At 41.3% G+C, this 9,948-nt stretch overlaps 1 protein-coding gene across 6 annotated transcripts in view; it reads left to right on the top strand.

The window, feature by feature from the left end:
• The first annotated feature begins 579 nt into the window (after nucleotides 1-579).
• Nucleotides 580-9,948, top strand: part of SLC35F5 (solute carrier family 35 member F5) — a 49,031-nt gene continuing 39,662 nt past the window's right edge. For 4 of the 6 annotated variants that reach the window (XM_050752089.1, XM_050752087.1, XM_050752088.1 and 1 more), the window contains exons 1-4: nucleotides 1,121-1,715; nucleotides 1,847-1,934; nucleotides 2,086-2,227; nucleotides 6,385-6,528. In XM_050752089.1, coding sequence (XP_050608046.1) covers nucleotides 1,601-1,715; nucleotides 1,847-1,934; nucleotides 2,086-2,227; nucleotides 6,385-6,528 — 489 coding nt within the window. In that variant the 5' untranslated portion in view covers nucleotides 1,121-1,600. Of the gene's footprint in view, nucleotides 1,023-1,120; nucleotides 1,716-1,846; nucleotides 1,935-2,085; nucleotides 2,228-6,384; nucleotides 6,529-9,948 lie in introns of those variants that run through there. The other 2 variants (XM_050752091.1, XM_050752092.1) reach the window with 2 other exon arrangements.

The raw sequence follows: 9,948 nt of genomic DNA, 5'->3' as shown, positions 1-9,948 counted from the left end.
CGCTTGACCCCGGGAAGCAGAGGTTGCAGTGAGCTGTGATTGTGCCACTGCACTCCAGCCTGGGTGGCAGAGTGAGACACTGTCTCAAAACAAACAAACAAAAAATTGCTAACATTTGTGAGGTTCTTATTATGTGCCACGAATGGATCTAAGCCCTTCACATTTGTAAACTCATGCAATCCTGGCATATACACAAAAAACGAATGTGGCAGGTACTATCATCATGTCCATTTTGTAGATAAAGAAACCGAGGGCCAGAGAAGTTGAAGTAGCTTGCCCTAGGATGTAGTTTGTAACTCCTAGAGCTGAGATCTTGTTTATATACAGAAGGTTTCAAGAATCAAAAGCACTCTAAGCCACTTTGCGTTTCGGCTGTCGAGAAAGGGATATCCAAAGTTTCAGGTTCGCAGTTTGTGAAACGGAGCTGCCAGCTTTCGTTCTAAGGCGGGCGGAGGTTTGGCACTCCCTCGTCCAACGCTGTGCCCCAGACACCCACGCTCGCTTTCCTCTTCTTCCTCCACCTCGCCCTACTTCCCTTCTTCCTATATTCGCTCTTTTTTCGCCTCGCCGCCGTGTATCCTCGTTCGCTGCGGAGCGCCTCGCATTACTTCCCTAGCCTCTGCCACGCCACGCTGGATACGCGCCCACGCGCAGTCCGCCGTCGCGCCTCTATGACGTGTCGCCGCTTTCGGCTGGGGGGGGGCGAGGCTGCGCGGAGGGCAAGCCGGGGGCGGGGCCGGGGCCAGAGCAGAACCCAGGGTCTCCGCGGCCATCGCTGACTGAGCTGTCCCTTCCCCTCACCCGCTCCACGCCCTCCTGGGCCGAGTGGAGTTGGGTGGTGTCAGCAGCCTCTCCCTGAGGGGCACCGCGGCTTCAGGAGCTGGGCCTCCAGTGCGGCGCGATGTCAGGCGCCGTGACAGCTCTGTGAGTCCGAGGCCGCGGCCGTGGCGCTGGGCGGCTGCGGGGCCTGGCCGGTCCGCTCATGGTGCCGCCACGACGCCATCGCGGGGCAGGAAGGCCAGGTAGGCAGGCAGGGAAGGGCCCCGACATCACCGGAGCCCAAACCGGGACGGAATGCCCACCAACAGCACCACCTCCTGCCCTTGGTGGCAGCCGGAGCGCCTTGACCGAAACCGTGACGGTCTCCAGGGGCGGAGGGACGGGAGCTGACAGGGGCGCCCGAGCCCTGCGCCCACCCCTGGCAATTGAGGAAGCCGTGCGTGCGCCCTCGCCTCGGCTCGCCGGGGAGGCGTCACTGCCTTAACTGTCTTCCCCGCTCCAAAACAGGAGGAGGATTCCTTTTCCCAGCTGTTTCTTTTTAAATGACTGGATGTTTTGACAGAGGTGGGTGGAGGAGCGTGGAGAATCATTTTCTTTTACCACTTGAGGATATTGGAGAGGTGCCTTCAAGATCCACAACAAATCACTTACTCTCGGATAACCAAATTCCACTCCAGGAGATCGGGGACAGAAAAGACACTTTTAGAAACAGTGTCTAGACGCTGTCTCCGGGGATGGATTCCTCTGGGTGGAGAGGTGAATGGAGTTCTGTGTTTGTGAAATTCAGAGAAGCTATTTTCTAGTAGTTAACTATTCTTAAATGTGCCGTCTGTTGTATATTACTCCCCCTCGCTGCCCGCCCGGTATCGCGTATCTCTCTAAGGATAATCTGAAGCGTACAGTGGATACCATGAAAGTACTGAGAAAGGTGGCAAGTATGTTTAACACCTTTTGGTCCTTTTCTTTGATTTGCTTTCAGTTTGAAGGCGAAGAGTAAAAAACGATGTGATGAATCTTACCTTGAGTTACTGACGTTTTCATAGCATAATTTCATGGTTGTTTTTAGGGGTGCTGAGCTCTTCACCTTTCAGACTGAGATCTGCCAAGTTTTCCGGCATTGCTCTTGAGGATCTCAGAGAGGCTCTTAAGACCAGGTAGGTTCCACATGCTTATCCACTATGTAACTTTCACACTGAACATTAGCTAACACATGTCAGATGTTTCTGTTATACTAATTTTCTGATTTTTAATGGTTATTTTTCTAAAATCATCTCTAATGTGATCTGTATTTTCTAAAAAAAACAGACTGCAAATGGTGTGTGTGTTTATCATGAACCGAATGAATTCCCAGAACAGTGGTTTCACTCAGCGCAGGCGAATGGCTCTTGGGATTGTTATTCTGCTGCTTGTTGATGTGATATGGGTTGCTTCCTCCGAACTTACTTCGGTACGTACCTGCGGTCCAGGAATGATGTTACATTACAGCCACGATGTTACTGTTAACCTGTAGTAACTCTAGCCATTACAATCTCCTGCTTTCTCAAAGCAGTATCTTAAATACTATCGAATTTTTAAAAAATATCGAATGATTGCCACTTGAAGTTAAAACTGAAAGGATGATCTTTTTTATTGTTTCATACAGTTTTCTTGCATTTTTTAGGGAGGGTTACTTAGAGAGACTATGCATATTTTCTTATATTTGAAAGTGTTACTTTTGGCTTTTTTTCTAAATTCAAATTCTTTCTGTGAATATTATTTTCTAGTGAAATAACTATCAGGATGCAAAACAATGTCACCATTTACTAGAAAGTTCAGCGTGCTTTTGGACAAATGAGTAAAAATAATGAGTTTTCATGTGTAGGTCACTGTTATGCCCATGAGTGGTTGCATCCACATTTATGCTTGCTGACTCAAACCTTATTATGAGGTGCTTGGTATACCGCATAATTTTCCTTCAGTTAAGTTGTATCTTTACAATTTCCTTCAGTTAAATTGTATCTTTATTGATGACCTATTGGTAGTAATGTGGCATTTTGAATTTGCAAGCTAGTTTTTCTTTCTACTTGTATACTTTATTCTGCTTGGTTAATGATCCCTATAAAAAGCAACTTTTATTTTCAGAAGTCTGCATTTCAACTTCTATGTTGCAATTTTAAGGCGAATATACAGCAGGAAACTGGCATTTATAAAATGAATTTAACTTTCAAAAGCAGTTTAATACTCAGGTCTTCTCATATTGTAGCTAAGTAAATATTGACATTGGCATTGTATTCTATGAGTATATAAGTTTTTTTTTTTGAGATGGAATCTTCCTCTGTTGCCCAGGCTGGAGTGCAATGGCGCGATCTCGGCTCACTGCAACCTCCGCCTCCTGGGTTCAAGCGATTCTCCTGCCCCAACCCCCTGAATAGCTGGGATTACAGGCGTGCCCCACCACGCCAGGCTAATTTTTGTATTTTTAGTAGAGACGGGGTTTCACCATGTTGGTCAGTCTGGTCTCGAACTCCTGACCTCGTGATCCGCCCGCCTTGGCCTCCCAAAGTGCTGGGATTACAGGTGTGAGCCACCGCACCCGGCCAAGTATATAAGTTTTTATACTTTTCGGAGTTAGTCTCTGGAATCTAATAGGCCATATATTTTTCGTTTTAGAACTCTTCTATAACTTTCTTTTAGATGAACATTTTGTACTTTTACCTCAAAGAAATGTCTTTGATATTGACAGGGAACTAAATCTATCTTTTAAATTTTATTTTCATTTAAAATAAATAGTTTGCTTTTATTTATCAGTTAATACAATTTAGGACCAAATAGCACCTGGTTAAGTTATAATTTAACCATATCTAAGCAAAGTAGAAAAGAAAAAATGTGTTGTTTGTGGTAATCATTTCACAATGTATACATATATCAAAACACCACGTTGTAAAAAGTACATATATTTGGTATTTGTCAGTTGTACTTTAATGAAACTGGAGAAAAAAACTCATCTTTATTGTTTTAAAGTAAAATATTTTAGTAAGAGGATATTTTATAATCTCATTATTCAAGAGTATATGTAATGTCTCTACTTCTTCAACCAGATATGCTCATTAAACTTTGGAGATAGGGCCGGGCGTGGTGGCTCATGACTGTAATCCCAACACTTAGGGAGGATGAGGTGGGTGGATCACCTGAGGTCAGGAGTTTGAGACCAGCCTGGTCAACATGGTAAAACCCAGTCTCTACTAAAAATACAAAACTTAGCTGGGTGTGGTGGTGGGTACCTGTAATCCCCGTTTCTCAGGAGGCTGAGGCAGGAGAATCACTTGAACCTGGGAGGCAGAGGTTGCAGTGAGCCGAGATCACACCATTGCACTCCAGCTTGGGCAACAAAAGTGAAACTCCTTCTCAAAAAAGAAAAAAGAAAGCAAACTTTGGAGATAAAGTGTGTATTTCAAAAATAAAATCAGTCTTTTTATTATGGATATTTTCTAACCTATACAAAGTAGAATATTATAATGAATCTCCTTGTGTTCATTACTTACCTTTAGCAGTTAACCAAATTTGCCAACCTTATCAACCTCTCCTCAAAACTTTTTTCCTGGAGCATTTTAAAGCATATTTTAAAGCATATGTCACATGTCATTTCAGCCACAATTTCTTTCCTATATACTTGAAACTGAAAAGGACTTTTAATTTTCTTAAACATAATCACTATGCCATTAACATAGTTAACAAAATTAACTGTAATTCCTTAAGATCATCTGACATCCAGTTCATGTTCAGTTTTCTCCAGTCCAGTTTTCTGCAGTTGGGTCAAGGACTTTTTTTTCCCGTTAAGTTTGTTAGGATCTAAACAAAGATCACGCGTTGCATTTGTGATATCTTTTAAGTCACTTTATTCCTTAACTGTATCTTCCCTCCTTTTTTTTTTTTTTTTCATATCATTAATTTGTTGGAGAAACTGGGTCATTTTTCCTATTGGGTGTGTCACACATTCTGGATTTAGCTGATTGTTTCCTTGGGGTATCATTTAACTTGTTATTTTTCTCTTTATTTCTTGTAAAGTGGTAGTTAGGTATAAAGTCGATTTAGGTTTAGTTTTCAGGAAAGAATACTTTGGGGTACTGAGTACTTCCTGTAACATTCCAGCATGAGATTAATGACTGCAAGTCTCAATTTAGATGATGCCATTTAAGTACTATAAAGTTCCTCATCACCTTTTAGGTAATAGTTGAATATCCACGTTTAAGTTGTCTAGATAAAGTATTTCATTAGGGGTTGCAAAATGGTGATTTTTTTTTTTTGAGTTATTCCCTCTGTATTTATTAGCTGGAATTCTTTAAGTCTTTTTAATATGGCCTTATTGATTTTTTTTTTTTTTTTTTGAGATGGAGTTTTGCTCTTGTCACCTAGGCTGGAGTGCAATGGTGTGATCTTGGCTCACTGCAACCTCTGCCTCCCAGGTTCAAGCAATTCTCCTGCCTCAGCCTTCTGAGTAGCTGGGATTATAGGCGCCTGCCACCATGCCCAGCTAATTTTTGTATTTTTAGTAGAGACTGGGTTTCACCATGTTGGCCAGGCTGGTCTTGAACTCCTGACTTCAAGTGATCCACCCACCTTGGCTTCCCAAAGTGCTGGGATTATAGGTGTGAGCCACTGTGCCTGGCCAGAGCCATTGTTTCTTTTAGTATCAAATGGCGTGGACCACCGTTTACGTCCTAGAGTTGCACTTTCCTCCTGGATTGTCATTTTTTTCTATGCCTTTTTAGTGGCTATAACTAGGAATTTTCTTAGGATATAAAAAATTGTGAGTTTATATTCACGATACACTAAAAACAAACAAACAGAAAACACCAGTCTCCCTTGGGAAACGTCCATAACGTTGAAATTTGTCAGTTTCCTTTTGGTGCTCCCATGGTATCCTGAACCCCTCTCTTGTTACTTGGCACATTATGCTTATTGTCTTCATATATATGTCTCCTCTATTAGATGTTAAGCTCCCCAAGGGCAGGATAACTTCCCTTATTTCTCTCTTTTTTTTCTTTATGAAATAGGGTCTTGCTCTGTTGCCCAGGCTGGAGTGCAGTGCCTTGATCATGGCTCACTGCAGCCTCAACCTTTGTGAACTCAAGGGATCCTCCTGCTTCAGCCTCCTAAGTAGCTGGGACTACAGGCGCATGCCACCACGCCTGGCTAATTTTTCTATTTTGTTGCAGAGACAGAGTTTTGCCATGTTGCCCAGGCTGGTCTTGAAATTCTGGACTCAAGCACTCCGCCTGTCTTGGTCTCCCCAAGTGCTGGGATTATTGGCGTGAGCCACCACGCCTGGCCCTGTCTTATTTTTCTTTAGCTCCTAGTATAGGCACTGTTTCATAGTAGGTTTCAATGAATGTTAAACCAAACTTATTTTAGCAGGTTGTTGCTGCTTTGTTTGGTGATATCCTTTTGTATGCAAGGTAAATACAGTATTCAGAAATGAATCTAAAATATTTTTGTAATCCCTTTGACTCTTCTTTCCAAGTGAACTTCTGAAGAGTTAAAAATCATGTAGTGACTTTATTTTGGAGACGAGTAATAAGGTTTAAGATCATCTCAAAGTTGTCTGTGTAACTTGTTCCTCTGCAGTATGTTTTTACCCAGTACAACAAACCATTCTTCAGCACCTTTGCAAAAACATCTATGTTTGTTTTGTACCTTTTGGGCTTTATTATTTGGAAGCCATGGAGACAACAGTGTACAAGAGGACTTCGCGGAAAGCATGCTGCTTTTGTAAGTTTTTAATTTTAAGTGTCTGTTGGGAAGGGGGTATATGTACGTTTTTTCAAAGTTTAAAGACGTATTAGTTTCTTTAAGGAGAGTCTTATTTTAAGCTGTTCAGTTAAGCGAGTGAAGATGATATAAGGAAACCTGCTCTCGTCCAGAATTTTAAATGTATTCTTCTAATCAAGTAGTATCAGAATATTTTGTGAGAACTCTTACTCCATGATGTTTTCTGAGTTGTTAAAAATTGTTGAATTAGTCCAAATCAATTAATGTGGCAATGAAGATGAAACTAAGGAATAAGAAGAATGTCAAGAGTCTTTGCAGATTGGATGAGTATCCTCTAATTGTTAGGTGGATTCTGGAAACAAAACAATTCAAAGTTTTATGTATTAAAATGAAAATCTCATATTTCCAGACATATTTTAGATGTTTGGCTAATCAAACTATATTCTTTGATTGAAGTAATATAACATGCTCATTCATAGTGTTGAAAGAAATATGAGTTTATATAATGATATATCTTCTTTATAGAAGTAGAAATTTTGAATTATTGAGAATGAAGAATTATAAAACTGTTTCTTATATTAATCCTTTTAAAAAATTTTTTATTATGTTAAAATATATATAATGTGAAATATACCATTTTAACTATTTTTAAATGTATACTAGTGGCATTAAGTGCATTTTCTTTGCTGTACAACCATCAGCTCCAGAATTTTTTATCATCCTAGACAGAAAGTCTGTACACAGACTTAAAAATAACCCCTATTCATTCTTCCCTCCAAACCCTAGTAACCACTATATTATTTTCTGTCTCTATTAATCTTTTTCTTTCATGTGTATTATTTTTTGTGGGTTAAAATAGTATTGTTTGTTTCTTGTCTTATCTAATAAGTACATTCTTTTTAAAATTACTGATTTATTTTTAGAGACAGGGTCTCACTTTGTTGCCCAGGCTGGAGTGCAGTGGTTTAATCATAGTTTGCTATAACCTTGAACTCCTGGGGTCAAGCAATCCACTTGCCTCAGTCTCTCTAGCTGAGTACATAGCCACGCAATACCACACCCCACTCATTTTTGTATTTTTTGTAGAGACAGTGTCTCACTATGTTGCTCAGGCTGGTCTCAAAGTCTGGCCTCAGGCAGTCCACTGTCTTGGCCTCCCAAAGTGCTGGGGTTACAGGCCTGAGCCACTGCACCCTGCAGTCAGGGGCTTTCAATAATTGTATTTTAAAGCTGGGCTTGGTGGCTCATACCTGTAATCCCAGCACATTGGAAGGCCAAGGCAGGCAGATCTCTTGAGCCTCAGGAGTTCAAGACCTGCCTGGGCCATAGTAGCTCATGCCTCTTATCCTAGCACTTTCGGAGGCTGAGGTGGGCGAATCATGAGGTCAGGAGATCGAGACCATCCTGGCCAACATGGTGAAACCCCGTCTCTACTAAAAATACAAAAATTACCTGGGCATGGTGGCATGCTCCTGTAGTCACAGCTACTCAGGAGGCTGAGGCAGGAGAATTGCTTGGACTCGTGAGTCAGAGGTTGCAGTGAGCTGAGATCACGCCACTGCACTCCAGCCTGGTGACAGAGCGAAACTCCGTCTCTAAATAAATAAATAAATAAATAAAAAACATTAAATTTTTTTTTTAAATTTAGGTGAAGCCTGCAAATGTATACTCATGTGCACACACAAATTTAACTTACCAAAAATATAAGTACGTATTTCTTTACTTTGCAAAAGTAATACATATACATTGTAGCAATTATATATACATCATAATATCACATGTAGGGATAAATTGTATGTGTATTAGCATAGGTATATTGTTGAAAATTTAGAAAATACAGAGAAACAAGAAGAAGAAAAGAAATTCTACCATTCAAGGAATAACCACTGATAATATTTTGACATATATCCTACCATTCTTTTCATGTGTGTATTTTTTATTTTTTACAAAAATGGAATTGGGCCTGGTGCGGTGGCTCATGCCTATTATTCCAGCACTTGAGGAAGCTGATGTGGCTGGATCATTTGTGGCCAGGAGTTTGAGACCGGCCTGGCTAACATGGTGAAACTCTGTCTCTACTAAAAATACAAAAAATTAGCCAGTAATGGCAGTGCATTCCTATAATCCCAGCTAGTTGGGAGGCTGAGGCACGAGAATTGCTTGAAGTCGGGAGGTGAAGGTTACAGCGAGCAGAGATTGCACCACTGTACTCCTGTCTGGGTGACAGAGTGAGACTGTCTCAAAAAAAATAAAATAAAAATGAAAATGGAATTGTTTCTTTTTAAGGTTTATCCATGTTGTAGTGTTTCTGTACTTCATTCATTTTTTGTTGTTGTTGTTGAGACAGAATCTCACACTCTTGCCCAGGCTGGAGTGCAGTGGCGTGATCTCGGCTCACTGCAACCTCTGCCTCCTGGGTTCAAGTGATTCTCATGCCTCAGCCTCCTGAGTAGCTGGGATTACACGCGCCCACCACCATGCCCGCCTAATTTTTGTATTTGTATTAGAGACGGGGTTTCACCATGTTGGTCAGGCTGGTCTTGAACTCCTGACCTCAAGCAATCCACCCACCTCGGCCTCCCAGAGTGCTGGGACTACAGGCGTGAGCCACTGCATCCGGCCAAGTAATGTCATTTTTAAAGCTTTTAATTCTTATTGCTAAATTACCGTCTGTAATGGTTGCATTAATTCTTATCTCTGTTAGCAGTATATAATTAAACCCTTGTTAAACACTCATTAAATCTCATGATTGAACCCTTACCAACATCCCGACATTTGGCAACTTGACAGGTGAACAATGATGATAGCTTGTTTAATGTGCATGTTTTTGGTTACTTTCTCATATATTTTTTGGAAAGTAGAACTCTTGTGTTTGTTGTCTGCGTCTTATTTTTCTACAATGACTCCCTTTTTGTTATTGATCTTTTAGGGTTCTTTTACAGCATGGGGCTCTAGTGTTTGAATCTTATTCTATCACTTGCCAACTTTTGACCTTGTGCAAGTTTTTTAACCTCTTTAGACTTTCAGCAGAGATAATGATAGACTAGCTATGAATATGAAATGGAATCATATAGCATTAGCGCAGTGATTCTCAAAGTGTGGTCCAAACCTTGAAATTCATTCAGGGTTTTTTTCTTTTTTCTTTTTGAGACGGAATCTTGCTCTGTGGCCCAGATTGGAGTGCAGTGTCGTGATCTCGGCTCACTGCAACCTCTGCGTCCTAGTTCAAGCGATTCCCCTGCCTCAGCCTCTTGAGTAGCTGGGATTACAGGCACACGCCACTGTGCCCAGCTAATTTTTGCATTTTTTAATAGAGATAGGGTTTCACCATGTTGGCCAGGCTGGTCTCAAACTCCTGACCTCAAGTGATCCACCCACCTCAGCCTCCCATAGAGCTGGGATTACAGGTGTGAGCCACCA

This window comes from Macaca thibetana, chromosome 12 (assembly GCF_024542745.1).
Source record: "Macaca thibetana thibetana isolate TM-01 chromosome 12, ASM2454274v1, whole genome shotgun sequence".
Taxonomy (NCBI): Eukaryota; Metazoa; Chordata; class Mammalia; order Primates; family Cercopithecidae; genus Macaca; species Macaca thibetana.
This window is presented reverse-complemented; position numbering and strand designations above follow the sequence as displayed.